This window comes from Taudactylus pleione, unplaced genomic scaffold (genome assembly GCF_031769625.1).
Source record: "Taudactylus pleione unplaced genomic scaffold, aTauple2 ptg000046l, whole genome shotgun sequence".
Taxonomy (NCBI): domain Eukaryota; kingdom Metazoa; phylum Chordata; class Amphibia; order Anura; family Myobatrachidae; genus Taudactylus; species Taudactylus pleione.
In genome coordinates, this window is record NW_028284448.1 from 9,416,961 (window position 1) to 9,438,299 (window position 21,339).

General features: G+C 42.8%; 1 protein-coding gene across 5 annotated transcripts; it reads right to left on the reverse strand.

The window, feature by feature from the left end:
- Positions 1–1,779: 1,779 nt before the first annotated feature.
- On the reverse strand, positions 1,780–21,027 carry ZBTB24 (zinc finger and BTB domain containing 24). Of its 5 annotated transcripts, none has more exons than XM_088460475.1 (7): positions 20,970–21,027; positions 16,945–17,873; positions 10,947–11,114; positions 8,531–8,614; positions 6,599–6,682; positions 6,227–6,308; positions 1,780–4,568 (listed from the first exon to the last, which is right to left on the reverse strand). In XM_088460475.1, exons 2-7 carry the CDS (start codon positions 17,855–17,857, stop codon positions 3,791–3,793), a joined length of 2,109 nt encoding a protein of 702 aa, XP_088316601.1. In that variant the 5' UTR covers positions 17,858–17,873; positions 20,970–21,027; the 3' UTR covers positions 1,780–3,790. The 5 variants fall into 5 exon arrangements, with proteins under 5 accessions (XP_088316601.1, XP_088316600.1, XP_088316602.1 ...); XM_088460474.1 differs by having other exon boundaries at positions 20,980–21,000; XM_088460476.1 differs by lacking the exon at positions 20,970–21,027 and adding an exon at positions 20,867–20,944.
- Between the last annotated feature and the right edge of the window lie 312 nt (positions 21,028–21,339).

Consider the following 21,339-nt stretch of genomic DNA (forward strand, 5'->3'; position numbering starts at 1 on the left):
GTGTGTGAGAGATAAAGCACAATAGTTAAATATCATTTAAACATGACCTAAATGCAACAATAAATCGTCCACATTTTTCATTAGAACAGATCCATTGGCAGGTTGAAAAGATTGTAAACAGTCATATAAGGCCTGGGAGAAGATAGTGGGGTTGCCTATGAACCCATGGGAAACCCGTGTTCATGTGTGGTGTTCTTCACTTTGCAGTACTTACTTATGTGTCCCACTTGGTGACAGTTAAAACATCTTTTTTGAACGGGGTGGATGAAAGGATTGTTGTGGGAGTTGAGCAAGAAGGAAAGATGGTGGGTATGGGTAGGAATATGGAGGATAAGGGTATGGTGGGAGGTATGAAATTTGTGGGTAGCATGGGACCTGTGGTTGTGTATGATATGTGGGGTAAGGATGTGTTTGCTGTGGTGTGGGATTGGTGAGGAAGTATAACTGTTCAGGTGCAAGTGTGTGTATAGTGCAGGTGTGTCTACTGGCTGTGATGTTACAACTTTAAACATTCATAATATTTGACCTTTTTCTCTCGGGAGCGCATCAGACTGATGTGATCCTGGACATTATCTAATACATCTTTATCAAAACTACCAATTCTGGGAAACAGTCTAACACTCTTCATCGTCATTATAAACCATACATCACAATACCTTATTGCATAAGTACCGTACTTAGTATGCATAATACGACGGGCCGATCCAAACGGCGCTTCCATTAGCAGCACATCATTGTCTAACATCTAAAATGATCTAAAATTGCGCTTAGGCGGCCATTCGCAAAATGGCGTCTTGCGATCTCATTTCCAAGATGGCGTCTTGCGGACAGTCGCAAGATGGCGTCGCTGCGATCGAATTTTAAACTGATCTTGTCTCAGCCAATTATCCAGCTTCGACACCGTCTGATGCGATATTCTGTAAGTGAAATGTCGGCCGCATCGGGCAGTGTATGCCCAGCCGCGGCCGAGCGACAGACATTTCCACTGTTCCTTCACAGGGGAGGAACGGGGAAAATGCCTCCTCCCTGGGGGTGGAGCGCAGATATTGAGGCCAATACACTGTGAGACATCACAGTGTATGGCCGCAATATCTGCAGGGTGACAGGCTGCCAGATAGAATGTCTGACAGGCATTTTATCTGCCAGTGTATGCCCAGCATTAGTAGTGATCACATTAGCGGTTATCTCACTTCTATATCAGGACTGCTACTGCGCATGCGCTGTCTGCTGACCCTGCATGTACGGCTGCCTTTCACAGGGAGGGTCCCGGAGTAACCTTCTCCAGGTAAATTTTGCGAAGTATAGCTACAGCGACTAACGCCATCTTGAGTTGTCTTTAACTGTCGGGGCCAAACTCCAGGAGTGCTTCGCATTACGGAGCTTGGTAAATCTGACAGCTTCACATCCCCAATAGAAAATTATGGGGGCGGCGGATGCTATCGGAAATAGAGGGACCGCAACAAATAGAGATATCTGCTGTGGTCCCTCATTCATGCTTCTGTTCATGACACTTAATATTTGTGAGTATCCCCTGAAAACTGCTGTTTTCGGGGGATATGCTGCATATGTTATTTGATAAATAGGCCCCTGGCACACATTAACAAGTTGTGATTTTTCACATGCTTCATTTTACACAATTAGTTCCTGTATACAGTAGGTACTTTGTGTAAAGTATGACAATGATAGAAATATTAAGCAAAATGTAGATATTTTATTTTACACTTTATTTCCTAAATTGTAACAAGGGAGACTGTCTCGTGTATCCCTAGTACCAGAGTAACAACAGGACAACCAGGGCAGTCGCTCAGGCGCCCCCCACACACAGCTACATCATCAGTGTGGGGAGCACTGTGGCATATGGTAACAGGGGTTTCTGTTTAGCATAATGTGAACTGGGGGCACCACAGTGTGTATAGCACATTTACGGTTCTGGGAGTATATACACCTTATACTTTTCAATAACATCACCAGCATATCATATTGACAATTTTATTGGTAGAGCCTCCACAAGTTAGTTGCCCTGGGGTCCCCATAAACCTTAATCTATTGCTGGGTAGCCCCTAATATTAGTATTGCAAAATGTAGTGTAACCTTGATTTAACATTCCATTCACAGTTACAGTATATCTAAATTACATGGAATATGTCAATGATACTAATATCTCGCCCATCTGCTTACTATATTGTGGCTGTCACTGTGGCCGTTGTTCAAAATTAAAAGGACAAAAAAAAAAAGGAGCGATTTGCTTCTGTAATAAACCATGTTGCAATGTAAGGGCTGCAAATGCATTTATTTGTTTGCATACAGGGGAAATATTGATTGCTTTTGCATTTAGCAAACAAATAATGGGCAGCTTTGAATTGAGCTAAGAAATGCCCTTCCCAATTACAAATCTCCCTGCACATTTTACATCTTCCCCACCTGCAGTGCCATATGGTTTTACTAAGGAGCACATTTGTCCTTTTTTGCTCTTACTACTAATTTGAATAAGACCCTACGTGTAGTTAGGAAGGGTAGGTTTGCTGACAGCTGCATAATGGAGAAGGTTAATATACTATAATATTATATAATACTATTCTGCGCAAATTAAGTATACTACAAGGAGGGGCGGATTGGGCCACAGGAAGAACATTTCCCACTAGGTCGGACCCCTCTCTCACCAGTACCGCGCCAGATTAATAAGGGGAGACACTGTGGACTTGTCCCCCAGGCCCACTGATTGGATCAGCAGTGACAGCACCGCGGCCACCCTGACGGTATTGCTTACTGAACTGTGCCTGCAGCCAATCATTGCAGCAGTGATAGGCAGTCTGCACATGCTCAGTGTACTATGCATACACTGGCTGCGCAGGCTGCAGGGATACAGGGGGTGAACATGGAGGCACATACAGTGCAAATCATTTACAGTAAAAAAATCACTTTGTATAGAAATATTTGGAGTACCCTAGTCCTTGTAATAAATAATTATTATGGCTATGTTCCAATGTAGAAATTCTTGATGGTGGATATCACTATGTACAAAAAAAAGGGCTATCCTTTGCCTATAATATATTTTATTGAATCCAATATTCACTTTAAGAGAATTAAATGTGGGGGTGTCACTAAAACACACTGTAACACTTTTCATTTAATAACCAATTTATGTATGTAATGTAAAATAGAAGGATATTTAATAGTTACCAAGGAGTTCCAGGACCAGGCCAAGTGCTTTTATATAGGCCAAGGAGCTATGAAGGTGACATTTCAAACATATATTGTTTTGTGTTAAATTTCCATTTGAGCTATATGTCTTATAAAATCCAAGTTTCACTTCAGAATAAAAACAGTATATTTTTTCCAAAACTTTGTACATACATTTGGCTCATTCAAAAATAAAAATAAATTGCAAACCAAATAATTTATATTACAGAGTGCCTAACTGCTATACTTTCAAGAAGCTTTGTGTATTCATTTTAAATTTTGTATCATTTGCTGTTGTTATAAGATTAAAGAAAACAAAACTTTATATTATACAATATTGCTGTCAGCCATCCACTTGTTTACATGAAAGGCAAACCGATTGCAGGATATATTTAATATATAAATAATACAAATACTATTTGTTTAAAGCTACAGATGAATGCAGAATACACATTTGCAGTAAAAATATAGCCCTCTCTTGTTGGAAACCTGTGCAGAAATACAAACATTTGGTAACACAAAAGGCTTCTGCATTGAGTATTATGCATGTCCCTGATACAAAAAATAGTTTGTAATCCAGTGTTAGATATCTATAGAGAAGTACTATAAATTACACGGACGTTGAGTTAGTTGCTTCCAATGTTTGGTTTATAAAGGAGACGGTGCCGGCTTGTATCTGGAATGCCTGTGCTTGGATTGGATGTCCAGGCACAGGCTGGGCTACAGGGTGTACAGTTAAAGCTTGAGGAGTATGGTCAGGGACACGGACATTTTGGTTTAAGATGCCATGAGATTGGTGAGTATGCACATGGGTCCGTCCCTGCAGCTGATCAAGTGCTTCCTTTGAGAGAGTGATAACATGCATCTGCTCTGGCAGCACAGTTTGCACCCTGCTTTCCATCAAGTCAATGTTGTGAATGGATTGTACTTGTTGTTGGTGGGATGTGACAGACAAACCATGCAAGGCTGGAGGCTGATGAGTGATCAGGGCAAGGTTTGCAGCTTGGTCTGTTATGCTTTGAGGCACATCAGTAGTGACAATACTAATGCCTTGCCCGTGTCCTGACATGAAGTTCAGATTATGGACACCATCTGTGACCAGTAACTGTATTTCCTGTCCATTAGGTGTCGCTAGCTGATACTGCTGCAGCTGGAGTACGTTCCTTGCTTCGTCTGTTGCTCCAACGCTGGCTTCAATGTCCTGTGACTGCTTTTCTTTACTATGGATCTTCATGTGAGCCTTCAGATTGTCCATGCGGGAGAACTGCACTTTGCAGTCTGTACAAGAGAACGGCTTCTTTCCTGTATGTAGAATGCAATGTCTCCTCTTGGCACTGGAGTCTGAAAAAGTTTTCCCACAAATGTTGCAGGAATAAGGCTTTTCCCCCCTGAAAAGAAAAGCAGTTTTCATGATGTCTGGTGTTTTATCTGAAACAGTATATACACTATAAGAAACGTAGAAAAACTGAAATATAACAAGGCCTCACATACTGTGCATTAGAAAGATGTGTCAGAGAATAAAACAACCCATAAATAACATAACGGTTAGACAACCTGTGGCACTCCAGCTGCTGTAATGGCAGTGCCCGGGCATATTGGAATGTGTATATCCACAACTACATGGCAGATTACTCAGCTCACACTCTTCTGTACGTCATTAGAAGTTCTTCATGCTTACTTTATTATGACATTGGGACGTTGTCATGAAATATGAAGCAGGGCTAACCAGATACATTATGAAAAATAAATACATATCTGTATGTTCAAATTAAATTGTTATACCGGTGGCGCTCTAATTGGAGGTGAATAACACCACATAGGCTGCTCGGTGGCAGATCACAGCATTATAAACAGAGATAGTATATCTAGACATCTAGTTAATGATCTATTAATGGACCCTGTATCTCAATATATGTGCATAATCAGCCCTGATATTCCAGCTGTTTCCTTAATTGCTGGGTAGTCACATGAACATTTCTATCATGTAAATGTAACATATGTACTGTATTATCAGGGAATCATGAACTCAAATTTATACAGTTAATCAAAAAAGCTCTTTCCATCAGGTTGGCTTTATTGTCTCAGTCTTTGTAACATGTAATATACAGTAGTTGTGTCTGGTCTTAATGCTCCTGTTTTGTGATGAAGCCCTATCAAATTATGGGCCTGATTCAGAGGTTGATGTATTGTCGGCCAATATTCCCACTCTGCACATGCGCTAGTCGCACTGCGCATATGTCATGATGGTCTTGTGATGGCGGTCGTATTGCGGATCAGGAAGCAGAGTGACGGGCATTGCGTTCACCTCTGAATCAGGCCCTTTTTCTCGATATACTGTATGTTCTCGTATTGTTATCCAGGTTTGCTCTGTTCCTTGCTAACCATCATTATAGAACAAGCTGCCACTTTATAAAGAACAGAAACAATAATTAGCAACACCTTTTTTTTTGGTGAGTATTGTTTTATATGGCTAGTTTCTACACTTACATATATTAATGATCACTGCAGGCAGTGCTGGGAGTGTCATCAGTCTTAGTCTGGCTGGAACTGTGTGCTTTCATTGCTTATTTTGTACAGGATAACAGAGTAAATAAGCTCAGAATCCCCAGAGGCTAAATGATGCAAATAAAGTACTGCAGTTTGCAGAAGGTGTGAGACAATATACATATTTGTGTGTGTTATAGCTCCTATGTATTGCCTTGCTAGAAAAACAGGGGAATAATTATTGCTGAGGCATGAGGCTGGCTAGGTTGGCCTCTGTATTAGACTTTATTTCTGCACACTTAAACATGATAGGTCAGTGGTTCTCAAACTCGGTCCTCAGGACCCCACATGTCATGTTTTCCAGGTCACCCAGCAGGTGCACAGGTGTATTCATTACTCACTGACACATTTTAAAAGGTGGTATCTAATTATTTCATGTGTGATTCTGTGAAGAGACCTGGAAAACATGCACTGTTTGGGGTCCTGAGGACCGAGTTTGAGAACCTGTGTGATAGTGTATACCACCTAAGTAGATATTAGACAATACATAAACATAACATACCTGTGTATTCTGATGTGTGTCTGTAGTGAACTTTTAGCAGTAAATGATTTTCCACAGATCTCACATGTAAATGGTCTTTCACCTAAATGAATGAATAAATAAATAAATACAGACTATTACAGGTAGTAGAAAATATAGTAGTGACCGTGAGAACGCACAACATAATTTCATGGATCAATTATTATTAACAAATGATCTGGTGAGCAGCAGCAGTCTTCTCTCATTCCCTACCCGATGTACTGCTGCTCTACTATACAGCTGCCAGCAATAGTGGGCAGCGGAGAAGTTTTACAGGTGAGGGCGAAACACAGCTCAAATTCTGAGCTTGACCTAAGCTAAGTAACTTTTAGTTATATAGGAAAATAAGTGTACCTGTATGAGATCTTAGGTGTTTCTTCAACTGTGCAGCATCCATGAACTTTCGTTGGCAGACATTGCACTCCGGTAAACTACCACCTTACATTGATAAATAAAGGATACGAGTAATTAATAGAAAACCTGAAAAGCACTGACATTTACAATTTTTGGCATTAAAACTAAGGGCAAAATGTACTAAGCGGCGGGTTCTAAACCCTGGCGGTTTGACGGCGGGTTCTATTCTGTTCTAAACAACGGGGGTTTGGTGGCAGTTTTGCAGCAGTTTCTAAATGACAGCCCTGTTCTATTCTATTCTAAAATGTGTTTTGCAGCAGTTTTGGCCTTAGTAAATCTGCAGATAGCCAAACCGCAGTCAAAACACATTTTAGAATAGAATAGAACAGGGCTGTCATTTAGAAACCGCTGTCAAAACACAATTTAGAATAAAATAGAACAGGGCTGTAATTTAGAAACCGCTGCAAAACTGCCACCAAACCTCCGGGGTTTAGAACAGAATAGAACCCGCCTCAAACCGCCGGGGTTTAGAACAGAATAGAACCCGCCGTCAAACCCCCGGGGTTTAGAACAGAATAGAACCCGCCGTCAAACCGCCGGGGTTTAGAACCCTCTGCTTAGTACATTTGCCCTAAGTCTTTCGCCAATATTATGGGCATGAAATATGAACTATGTTTTCAGTAATGAGATACATTAAATGTAGAAGTCTCCTGTTGTCTTCTCTCTATAGGGCTGTCGACTTGTGGATATACTGAATGGAGGTAAGGGTGAGAGATTCTCGGTACTCATCACCTAAATTTCTATACATACATGCCAATTTATGATGCAACGTTACAGGCAGAAGGTGCAGCCTCTATGCCTATGATTCATAATGTAATGCACTCAAAACATTTCTGAAAAAACTGCTGCTGCACATAACTTCTAACAATAGGCATAAACCATATATTAGGTGGAAAACGCAGATCCATGTCCTGTCCACTTAGAGAACTAGATCCAGTCAGTTAGTGAGTTTTGCTGCTGTGAAAGTGTAAACAGGAAGAGTCCAGAACTTCTTAAAATCCAGATAAAAGCAAAATCCTTTCTGGCACAGCTTCCACCAAATACAGAATCAGTAGCAGTTCTTTAAAACCAGTAGTTTATTTAATAGTCTAACAGGCTAATGGTATTATGTTTATTACGGATGAAATTGAATCATCAGATACATCAGGGGTTCCCAACCACGGTCCTCAAGGCACACTAATAGTCCAGGTTTTAGGGATAGCCATACTTGAGCACAAGTGACTTAATTAGTACCTCAGTTATATTGATTTAACCATCTGTGCACAATCATGGATATCACTAAAACCAGGACTGTTAGTGTGCCTTGAGGACCGTGGTTGGGAATCACTGAGATACATCATACAGAGAACTTGAATAAACTTGTTACGTGTTTCACGGGAGCACTGCCCAATTCTTCAGACGGTTTATATCACGGGTTCCCAAACCTGGTCCTCAAGGCACACTAACAGTCCAGGTTTTAAGGACAGCCAAACTTGTCTTAATTAGTACCTCAGATATTTTGATTTAACCATCTGTGCTCAAGCATGGATATCACTAAAACATGGACTCTTAGGGGTAAATTTACTAAGGTGAGAGTTTTTAGAAATGGAGATGTTGCCCATAGCAACCAATCAGATTCTACTTAACATTTAACTAACACCTTCTAGAAGATAATAGCTAATATCTGACTGGTTGCTATGGGCAACATCTGCACTTCTAAAAACACTCACCTTAGTAAATTTACCCCTTAGTGTGCCTTGAGGACCGAGGTTGGAAAACACAGGTATATATGCCAGCGTTTTTAAATGATCAGTAACTCATTCAATTAGTGTACGAATAAACTGCATTTTTTAAACACATGACATCTTCAATGCAGGCTGTAAGCAGAGTTACCTGTATGTACACGATAATGACTCTTCAGTTGTCTTTTTTGACTGAAAAATTTTCCACACTGGTCACAAGTAAATGCTTTTTTGCCTGATTACAAAAATAAATAAATAATTATATACTTTTACAAGCACTACATATCTACAACACACACTGAAAGACGTATTAAATACTAGTAAAAAGTTTGTACTAAAATGTTAATATATAATATATTTAGTATTAAACTATTCGTTCATTTATAACATAAACCATGGTTGAAGTTTTGGGATGGGTGGGGAGTGAATAACATGCAGCCAATTAGACGATGGGCATTACCACGCAGTACAAAAGAAATGCAGAGATGATCTTGTAGGGAATACTTTGAATATTATTATTATCATCCTTTATTTATATGGTTCCACAAGGGTTCCGCAACGCCTCATGAAGTACATAAACAAATGAGCAAACACAAAAACAGTGACTTACAGTACAATATCAATGCAGGACAAGTACATTGCTTCAATAGCGATCATAACACTAAGAATAAGCAGTAGGGCGTTAACTACCAAGTGTTAGGTGCCCTTGTGGGGAGTTTGGAGTAGCTGATCGTATGAGTGAGGGAAGGAGAAGCACATGAGGGAAGAGGGCCCTGCTCATGAGAGCTTACATTCTAAAGGGGAGGGGCAGACAGGGGTGACACAGATGGGATAGACCGTGAGGAAGAAGCATGGAGCAGCAGGTTAGGATGAGAGTTGGAAGGCTTTGATGACGTAGTGAGGTTTAAGAGCCCGTTTGAAGATTTGTATGTAAAAGCTTCCACAATCTTAAGAAACCTCTACTGATCCCAAAAAAGCCATAGAAATCTAGCTAGAATAGGAGTAGAAATAAAAAAGTGATTTCCAATGTAAATGATAAAGCATTTATCATGACCTGGTCATGGCAGGTATTCCAAACATCATATACAGTGTGCGGCATTTTTATGCCCAGTGATCGCAAATACGCGCTAGAGCGCGTATTTTACCCGGTATCGGGTACTCACTTTTTTAGAATGGGTGGGTCCCCAGGGACGCGCTTCTCCCTGGCCAATCCCTGTCTCCTCATTAAATGATTGATGGCCCTGGCCCTGCTGCAGGCAATAAAAACCAAAGGTGGAGTCCGGCCAGCCAGCATTGCAAGAGACCTCTCTGGCGCCTTTACTGGATATTTCATGCTGCGGCATTACAGGGAGATGACCCGGCGTGATGATGGCCCCTGCACTTGGAGTGAAGACATCCTCCAGTGAGTGTAGGCGGGTAGCGTCTGTTACAAAACTGTCTGAACGGAATTGGTATGTAATACCGCCGGACGGAAGCCTGGCGCTTGAAATCCAGACGCTGGAAGATGAAGATCCCGACAGGGGAGGTAAGTAGGCTATCCATACCCTTCTCCGCCCCCTAGCCCTCCCTTAGTGGTGCCTAAGCCTAACCTCCCCCCTAGTGCCTAACCCCCCCATCCCCTAGCCTAACCCCAAGTCTCCCCGGGAGTCCCTAAACCAAACCCCCCCCGGCGGCTATGAGCTCCCGACGCCCGGCTTACCTACATTCAGTATGCTGGGCATGGGGATAATGATAGGTGTCAATATTTAGAAGCCTATTTTTAGTCCCATGCCGGCTTTCAGTGTCAGGAAGTTGGCGGTCGGCATTTTGACCGACGGCTTCCTTACTACATCACGTCTGAACGCATTGATACTTGCAGGCAGTCTTGACTGGTATGCTCCCTTGAGATAATATACACAATAATATTGATTTAACACCAGATATGGCCATTATAAAATACAATTTATTCCTGCTTATACATTCCATTATACATATATCTGTGGGTTTTATTATCAGTTTTAATCTTAAAATCATGGATAGCAACAGTGACCATTACTGGTACAGTCCGGAATATGTAATCATCACATCCATGTCCCATTTATGCTCTATGGTACTCTTTTTGTCAGAAGCAAACTAACATACAAGTAACTTTTTAGAGGAATTGGGTACGCGATCCCGGCGCTTATAATGCCAGCGGTCAGAATCTCAGCAGCGTAATCCTGACGGTGGAAATCCCGACACATGCAGGTGTATTCTAACCATTCCCCTAAAGCTACCCCTAACTCCACCTTTCCCTTAGCCTAACCCTTACCTCCCGTAGCCTAACCGTCTCTCCCCCTCAGTCTAACCCTAACCCTCCCCCTAGTACTCACCGTCAGGATTCTGGAGGCAGGACTCTGACTGCTGTCGGGATTACGGCGTCGGGATTCTGTCCGTCGGCATTGTCTGCGTGGGGATGGTGACTACATCCCTGTTAGAGTGCAGGAGGAAACCAAAGCACCCGGAGGAAGCTTACCTGTTAGTTCCAAATAATCTGGGAATACAGCCAGTTGTTAAAGGTTCAACATTTGTTACCACAAACTATTTACCTGCATGCAAACTCATGTGCTCCATTAAAGAATGCTTGGTTGCAAGAGATTTGTTGCATACAGTACAGCTATAGGGCCTCTCTCCTGTGTGTATTCGCTCATGGACCTGCAGAGAGTGCTTTTGGGAGAAACCTTTTCCACATTCTGCACATCTGAAGGGGCGCTCTCCTGGAAGATCATAAGACATACCGACAGCAATCAGTCACGTACATAGAAAACACAGGACCACATTTATTAGCAATGTAGTAAATGAAAGGCTTTTAGCTTCTGAGAAGTATAAAATACCCCCAATTCCTATTTTTTTTTCCTCAGGTGAAGAGTTTAATATTTTACATTTTTGGTAAATGTTAAAAAAAAATAATAAAAAAAAATAGACAAATTAATCTAGGACAGAAACGTGGATAGAAGAACAAGTGACTGTGCTGATAATAACACTAAAAAATGTATAATAAATATACCAATAGCTATCATACAAATTAAAATGTACTAAACAACATATCAAATTATTATAAAGTGATAGAATTTTCTTCTAAAATGGTTGCTGAATAGGACAAATACAAATCGACAGAATAAGGCACAATAATACTCATATTGTCGCCACTAGTGGACTCATGGATAGAAACATGTAAAGTGATAATTCTATGTAAGAATAAGGATGGAGTCCTAGCTGGTTTAGATGTCCTATGATGAACATTTTTTCGGGATACAGGACCTCATTCAGAGCTGCTCTCAAAAAGCGAGCACTCGTTCAGATTGAGGGCGGCCACTTTTTTTTTTTTTAAGCCGGCCTCCTGGCCGCTCGCTAAACTGTGGGTGACCACCCACAGCTTTTGCGAGCGGCAAGGTGATGGTTGCGACCATCAGGCTTGCGATGAGACCGTTGTGGTAGGGTCTCGTCTGCCGCAAGCCACAGTGAGCTTCCCGGCTCTAATAGAGCCGGAAGCCCACTACTGACATCACTGGTGATGTCAGTAGGGCCGAACACAAATGGCAGGCGTTCCTTAAGGAACGCCTGTAAAGCCACCCCCCCCACCGCCTACAAAACTGGGCGAGCTGTCGATCAACATCGACAGCCGCCCCGTTTGTAGCAAGCCCTGGAGCGAGTGAATTTCTCACTTGCTACGGGACTTGTGCGTGCACAATGCACAACCATCGACCCGCTTCGAGCGCATAGCGCTTGAGAGCGGGTCTGAATCAGGCCCATAGTCAGATGTTGCCAGTCACTATATTGGAAAGCTGCATGTTTAAAGTTATCAAGCCTGAACAGTTTATATGCTTTAATTAACATCAGAACCATGTCGGGATACTGGCACATGCATTATGTTGTCGACATAGTGATTGTTGACATCACATATCCATCCCCTCTTTGTATGCCATGTGGTTTTGCAGGATACCGAGATAGGGCTGTCTCCATTACAACAGCAATTCCCTGCTATTTACTATCAACAAATGCAGGCGGAGCACGAGATCCATCAAGTAGTGGAGATATTCTAATGGCATTTTCTGGTACATTGGATATAGGGCCTGATTCAGACCAGCTCGTTAGGAAGCGTTCGCACGTAGTCAGCCGATTGTTTGCATTCTGCGCATGCATACGCATCACGATGCACGTGCGCGAACCAGTGCAAGCGATCGGGAAGCGTGCCCCGCTGAATGAGTGACAGAAGAAGCCGTTTGTGGGTGGTGACAGGGGCTGGCCACTAGAAACAGGGAAGTGGAGGTGCGAATGCAGGCGTGCCTGAGCGTCTCAACGCCGTTTCAGAGGCATGCGTAATTAAGAGGCAGCGTCATTGTACACGTCACTTGGTTGTATTTCACACTGAAGTACTCGCAGTGTGGCAGGGTATGGTCAGCCTCAAGCGCTGCAAGCACTTCCGATGGTACTCGATGTACCAATGGTTGCATACACTTCCTGTACATGACGTGCGCAAGTGGGTGTCTTAAGACAGGCAGGTGGGCGTCTGCATACACAGAGCGATCGCTCGTCAAGACATAGTGGGCGTGCTAATGCCTTGCGATCGCTTGCCTTCTGAAATCGAGCCCAGGGTCTCATTCTGGCTGTTTATGGTTTGTAAACAAGCAAGAATAAAAAGTCTAGATTATTCTTACCAATACGTCAGTTTCCATGCATCCTCCATGACAGCACTGATTATGAGATTGTCCCCTCCCATCTGTTTAAGAACAGGAAGTAGAACAGATTACAGGTCCTCTCACTGCTAACAACCAAGTGTATTGCAGATTACCACTCATCGACAGCAGTATGGTTTGCATAAACTAGCCCAATATAAATGCATATCAGGCGGTAAGGAGAGATTAAAAGTGCTATCATGGAGGAATTATGCAAACTGTTAGAGGTGGAGAACTAAGCAGTTTACCATTGTTCGGCAACGACACTAACTTCCACCTTGCAGCGCCGTCTTTTGGCCAACAAACCCAGATTCTAGGCAACTGGGACACTTTAAGTTTCTATTCAGCTGCTGATGATCATTTGGTTAAGGCTGGTTCTCCAGACTTCACTCCATTGGTCAGTTAGGATTTAAATAATTTCCTACCTTTTTCACTTGTACCAGTAATAGTTCCTACTTTGCTAGCAGCTCAATCTGCATTCCTCAGTTTGTCTTTCAGATTCTGCCGACTTCTCCTGTCCCTGTCCTTGGCCTGTTCTTGGATTACCAGTTTGTCTGCCACCAGCCCTGATCCAACATTGTCTAAAGGCTCATACACACTAGACGATATGCTCCATGAGCGATATCGTCAGTGTTTGCCCTTGAACTCCCGGGCAAACTACATAGTGCATACACACTAAACGATATTACTAACGATATTGTTCAGTGATGTCATCCTGCCACATCTCAGAACAGGCAGTTCCTGATGATATCGTCAGATTGACCCGCATGTTTGGACGACAGCAGACAACGTAAACAACCCGCAGGAGTGCGCACCGTTGGTGGTTTAGACCATACACATTGAACGATATATCGTTCAACGATATCGTTATCGTTCATAAAAATAGTCTAGTGTGTACGGCCCTTGGATGAAACTTTGTCTGCCGCCAATCCTAGCCCACAATTGTCTAATCATTAGTCCGTTTACTGCAAGTCTGACCAAGTGTTGTCGAATTATTAGTCTGTCTGCCACCAGCCCTGCCCCAGTATTATCTAATCATTACTGTCTGCTGCCAGCCCTGACCCAAAATTGTCTAATCGCTAGACTATCTGCTGCCAGCCCTGACCCAGCAATATCTAAATGCTGCATGCCTGCCATCCAGCTCTGACTCAGAATGGTGTACACAGCTTTCTGCTGCCAGTGCTGTTCCCCAATTGCATCTGTCTTCTACCAGCTGAACCGTAGTCTTAGGGCAGCATTACTTCTGTGTCTGGTCTTTTGTACTCAATATTTGTACTTTCTGTAAGGTGTAATGTTCAAGAAATACCTTGAAAGGATAAGCCTTTATTTCTTGTATTCAAGCCATGGGGACAACAATAATAGGGGAACTCATCAGTACTCTACAAGTATTGCCCTAACACAGTGGTTCTCAAACTCGGTCCTCAGGACCCCAAACAGGTCACCCAGCAGGTGCACAGGTGTAGTCATTACTCACTGACACATTTTAAAAGATCCACAGGTGGAGCTAATTATTTTACTTGTGATTCTGTGAGGAGACCTGAAAAACATGCACTGTTTTGGGTCCTGAAGACAGAGTTTGAGAACCTGTGCCATAACACAACTCATCATCCTAGGACAGCATTGACAAGGTGATACACTAAGGATTCAGGTAGAGACTGCTGCTTGGAGCAATTTGCGTCTGATGGTGACTTGTTTATGTAATACTTCCAGCCTGTTGAGAAAATGTATGAATGTTGGACCATGTTGGGACCCTGCAAATCTGTTCAATGTCACATAAGCCATTTCTTTCCTAGTCAAGTTTGTCATCATGCTCAACAGTGATAAACATGTAGCGCTATCAGATCACCTGTTTTAACCATCTTCCTAATGTATCTATGAGGTTCTTTAATCCTTTGTTAATCTCTTGCATTTGTAAATAAAATGGTTATGTTTCTGGCAATTACTTGCGATTTTCATGTACTAGATGAAGCATCTTCACATGATGTACATGACTGATTTTGCATATAATGACGGACGGATAATTTTATCCTGTGAACCAAGGAGGGTAGAGACGACTTTAATATAGAAGTTTAGGTTTAATTTTAGGATTACTATATTTCCTAGGATTGAAGATGGACAGAAAAAAATTGGATTTTAACAATTCTGCTTGCGTACTTAACTGCAAAAATTACACCTTTTACGGTCAGAAATTTCAAAGAGGCCTCTTCACCAGGCTTGTGTGGGGGAATGGAATAAGACCATAAAAAAAACAGGTACTAGATTATGGATCATTCTTAATTACTTTTTTCAGCCAATAAAGGAGCAAGGAGGATAATCGTTATTAGACCTCGTATTTTGATTGATGTTGTTGAAAAGTACTATACATCCCGCTTACTTTTGCCATTTTGTTTCGGCGACCTGTCTGATTACGATGACCTTATTGCATTACATTATTTTTCATGAGATTATGCAATGCTCTGTGAAGACATTTTTCTAGTTCCAGGCTTACCAACATCTGGAATAGATTGAACACAGATATGGATCATCTTCAATATTTATAGTTAATAAAAGAGCTCCTCCATGTCATCTCATGAAAAACAAAATCTCCCAAAGGGGAGAATTTTTTTTCCCCATTCAGTAGAACTGTTCACTGGAACGCTGGGACTGTCTCTATACAATAGTCCGCGATGCCTCCAAAAGAATCTTATTCAAGATCCTAAAACATATAGCGAATTTCCTCTTTCAGTTAAGATAAAGCCTCCTATTTGTTCAGCTCTGAAGTACAAACAAGGTAAAGTGGTTTTTGGTATAAATCTGATTTGGGCTTCTACACAGTCTTATTAACTCTTTAAGACATAGAAAGGAATGAGAGAAAACAATGTGGAGGAGAGGTCAGAACGTTATTACTATTCATGCCAGCCGAGTCCAGAGGGAGATACTAGGCCAGGGGTTCTCTCTGGCTATGCAGAATCTGGGCCCATGGACACGACTGGTTTGTCACGGTTTCAAAGCTCAAGTTTACCTTGAACTTTCTCCCAAACTAGTTACAGATCATTCATGTATTTTTTAATGTCGTCAGATGGCAGTGCTAGTAACCTCATACGAATAATGGGTCAAAGTGAGAATCTGGCAGTCGTTAATGAGGTCACTTGCCAGAGTTCACCGGCGCGTATATATACCAAAGACATGCAGAAATACCAGGCTGTAGAATTAACTGCACTTGCTAAATCAGATCAAGCCCAGATCCTTGCCAGCAGTGGCGCCTCCAGACACTGGCAAGGCAGGCTGTCGCCCGTAGCGCCATTGTAGCCGGCGTGCGCAGGAAAAGCCCACCCTCCCTCCCGGCAGTAGTTGGATAATGTAAGTTATATGGGGGGGGGCAGAGGAGGGAAGGGGCGGCACTAGACAGCAAAGCCTAGCGCCGGTCTTGCTTGCCAGACCAAAGGTTAATTCTTTAACCTGTCTTAGACTGGTGAAGATGCAATCAGTGAGTTGGTGGCATGACGTAATTTTAGTAAATGCACTTGGAAATCTTGTAAGCTGTATACAAATGTTGTCATAGGGCCACAGTAATTTCTAGTTATTATTCTGGGAGTAAATGCCTGTTACTAATTAATGATAGAGATGGCATTGGCAGAAGGCAGTGTGAAGGAGTAAGTCATAATCACCTGCCTACTGTAAACGCAGATGATTTGTAGGTTTTCAATCAGTGTAAAATGGGTCCTACAGCAGTATAAAACACGTTAGCACCTTGACTTTGTAGTCCACAGGAAATAACTGGGGACTACAGTTATTTCCTGTGAACAGGTGGAGTCCATTAATGGAAGTTCTCCACAGGAAACACAAACTGTATGTCTAAAAGTGCCCTTACTTGTAACTATTCTTTTCGTACCTGTATGAGTTCTACGGTGAATTGCTAAAAAGTGCTTGTATTTGAACACTTTGCCACAATCCTTGCAGTGTGCTTCAGTGCTGGGTTGTTTCCTCCTGCCTAGAACATGCTTATTTGGTTCATGCTCCTCATTATCCTCAGAAAGTCTGTAGTCTCGCAGCTTAATGGATCTCTGAAGTCTGCGCTTGCTGTGCCTCTTGTGAAACATTTGCAATTCGAAAGGTCTGGGGTTTATATCACAGGTCACCTCTACGGCATAATCACCAACAACTTCCTGCTCATTTAATGTATTTCCATTGGGAACAGTTGTAGCATTGCTGTGTCCTGAGCTATGTCCATGGTTTGAGTCTGTCTTAGTGGGTGACACAAGGCTAACATTCGCCTTTCTGTTATCTTGAACACACAACAGTTTCTTTGGTCTTCCACGTTTACGCTTTGGCAAGTCACTGTCTGTCCCCTCTATTAAGCCATTGTCTGATACATCGAGGAGCGATTTGACATAGCATTGGCTCTCCTGAAAATCTGCACAGGCTTTTACTAAATCATCCACTTTTAAAACCTGTGCAGTTGTGATTATTTGTTGAAGGCATTTTTCACTTACATGTACATTTCCAGTGTAAATAAACTGCAGCAGGGTTCCAAAGATCTCAGCAACCATTCCTTCCATGACATAAATTGACTGGCCTACATCTCCCTCATCAGCAAACATCATGCAGAAATATTCACTGCTAGCAGCTAGTAGGGCCTTGTGTGCACGAAACTGCACATTCTCTACTATCAGTGTGATATCACATAAGAAGTTCTTTCTCCTCTGCTCCTCTAGGCTGGAGAGCACGGTGTCCACATGCACTCTGGAGTGGATATTGATCTGCACTTCTGTTTCTAACTCCAACTGTGGATCCGCTTCTTCCATTGTCCACAGAGGAACCCTACAAAGTTAAATACATGCAAATAAATATCCAACTTCAATATCTGGTATGAGCAATGTAAGACATTCACTTATGTTTGTTTATCTGCAGGCAATCGCAAAAACATTGTGATAGAAGATTTAATACAACCACATTAGTTTATTTATTTAGTATTTATTAGCACCAAATAAATGCATTTTCAGATCAAACTGGGAACCCAAACAGGAACAAGTACAAATGTATATATTTATACGAAATAGGAAACAGTTATCTAGTATTCTCCATCTGTACATCCATGTACTGTAGTTGGAAACATGTAATACAAGTTGAACTAAATATATTTGAGAGAAACCTATGGCTGTGGAGGAAAGTTTAATTCCTATACATGGCCTAATTTATACTACAATGAAGGACATGGGGCCTCATTCAGAGATATACACTATGCCGATGATCATGCTGCAATTTTTTGCTACTGAGCATGCACGAAACGCAGAGGAACGTCTCACTGCGCACACGCAAGCTGTAGTCTTACATAGCATTTGCAATGTCTCCCTAAGTGTTGACAAAAGGAGGCCGGTCCATGGGCATGTTATGGGAGTTCCAAGGGTGTCTGCGATCGCGGCTGCATTCCCAATCTCAGAACCAGTCTCTGAGGCCATTTTTAGAGAGAAAGTTAACATTAAATCTGTGCAGCCCAGGACTCACTCACGGAGTAGATGTTGCGTTGATGGTGGCGTGTTCTCAACCCCAGGAGGATCTGCACAAATGCATATAAAGTGGGTGTAGCAACATTCGCTCAGTCTGTCACACACTATTACAGTCAGGGAGTCTGTTGGCAGGCATTGGCACACTTTCGTACATAAATTGAGAGCATGAATGCAGCTGCGAACGTAATAGCCTACATCTCTGAATCAGTGCCATTGACAGGCCCAACTCAGTCTGAAATTAGTTATAACAGCATTGTAAGGGGTAAATTTACTAAAGTGAGAGATTTTAGAAGTGGAGACGTTGCCCATAGCATTATCTTCTAGGTGTTAGTTAGACGCTAAGTAGAATCTGATTGATTGGTTGCTATGGGCAACATCTCCATTTCTAAAAACTTTCACTTTAGTAAATATAGGGATAATGAATGCTTCCTATTAAAAACAAAAAAAGGTTTTTGTAAAGCCTATCTTCATCAAAAATGAAAATAATGGCAAAAAAGTAACTTATGCTAAAAATGCCCACCTTTACCAGGACTTTGCCTACCTGGCTGAGCACAGTGAGAGGGGTAGGCGTTGCATAGGGATGTAGTCAATTTACCTCCGATCGGTAGGCCGGTGATTGAAATCCTGGCGCCGGAATCCCAACCAGTGGCCAGAACACCAGAATCCCAACATCAGTTGAGATAGCAACGCCGGAATCCTAAACAGCCGGCTGGGTTAGCTGTTAGCCGCAGGGGGGAGGGTTAGGTTTAGGCACTATAGGGTGGTTAGGCTGCGGGAGGAGGGAGGTTAGGGTTAGGCTGATTGGCTGGAGCACCATTATCATACGCAACGAGTTTTATCAGTCGTTGTGAATGATAAAACTCATTGATAAATGAGGCACAGAATCAGCAACTATTGCTGAAGGCTTGCGACTTGAGATGCCGTTGTCATTAACGATGGTGCGATTGCTATACCCTGTTAAAAGGAGACAAAGCAGTAATTAAGTGCCGCACTCCAGTTTTATTAAAACTTCTGTTGGCCGCAGTGTCTTATCAACGCTTTTCGTACTAGGTCGCTGTCTCCCCAGTCACTGCCGTGCAGGTCTGAACATGATACGTCAGTTCATTTGTGACTGCAGTGCAAGAAAAATGGCTGAGCCGCTTGTGATTTGCAGGAATGAAGAGCAGAGCAGCGTGCAGCGATTTGCTTTTGTGGTCTGAGGCCGATATTTATAGAAGACACTATGCACAGTATGGAGAAAGTGTTTTGTCACGAAGTGTGTATGAATGTATAGAGAAGTTGAAAGAAATTCGCACAAGTGTCAGCCATGAAGACAGAGCCGGACACCCGTCCATGACTGAAGAGAACATTGAGCATGCATGTGAACTGATTCTGTTGGATAGACGAGTGACAGTGGATTATGCTGCAAATCAACCATGATTCACTGTCAGGGGGGATATAGTTATGAGACCGGCGGTCTCAATACTGACAAGGGAAGCCCAACAAGGGACTTAAGATAGGCGTCAGTATTTTGACGCCTACCTTAATCCCGATGCCGGAAAACCGAAGGACGCCAGAACGCCAGCCAGAGTGAGGTAAGCCTGGGGCGCTCTTGGCGTTAGCAGCAGGGGGAGGGTTGCGTTTAGGGAGCGCAGCAGGATTAGGTTTTGAAGGGGGAGATTAGGGTTAGGCGCCCCTATGGGGGAGGGTTAGGCACCACTGGGGGAGGCTTAGGTTTAGGGACTAACGGGGAGGGTTAGGCTACAAAAAGGGAGGGTTAGGGGGAAGAAGGGTGATACCTGTTGGGATACCAACCATCAGAATGCTGCTGTCCGTATTCTGACAGAAGGCATCCCGACAGCCGGCATTACATATCCATTCCGTCAGGGGAGCGCATAGGAGGAATGAGGGACAACCGCATCATTATACATTGCAAATTGTTGGGAGGCACGTTCACGCGCGGCTCCCCAATGCGTCTTTCTCCTCTGTCCATACTAACAGATGTGCTCCTGCAGTGGGAGAGTGTATTAACCCCATTAATACACTATCACCACAGCACTGTGTAATTACTATTCCACATAGGCTCTCACAGTGAGCATGCAAACTTGCACACCACAATGACCAGCATACCCCAAAACTAGAGTGCACCATTATCTGGACACCAAGCCTCCGGGCACCATGTCGGAAGTTTCGGCACTGCCACTGGGTACTATAAACATGCTCATAGCCACTGGGCCCAATTGTGCAGAAAAATCCACCGTGATATCAGATAAACTACAATGACAGTAGTACAATGACAATAATTAAGTAGTAATCATCCAAACAAACTGGGAAGTTCTGCCGAACGTGTTCAGCCCCACATCGCCGCCAGCCGTGCTGCCTATTTAATGTCAGCGCACAAACTGCCCCCGTCCTCCAACCGTACACTCACCTGTACCTACATCCAAGGTTCCTGCTGATGACATCACGATCATGTGACCTGCCAGCATCATGTGATCACACGGCAGAATCAGATAGGAGGAGTAGGAGATGGGCAGCGGCAGCCGGCGCTGTGCGTGTCACGTGACCGCGTGTATGCGCGTGATACGGTCGGGGTATTGAAGTACAGCAGCACATTGCATAGCCTATACGTAGGTACGGATGGCAGCCCTCAGTAATGATAAGTAATGTTAGTATGTGCCAGTCTGTCATAGCAGTAGCTTTATGTGAGTACGGCCAGATAGAGGAAATTTGACCCAAATTTCATTTCTGGTAAGAAGACCTGGTCAGGGAATATTACCCAAATTTGCCCGGGTAGTGTA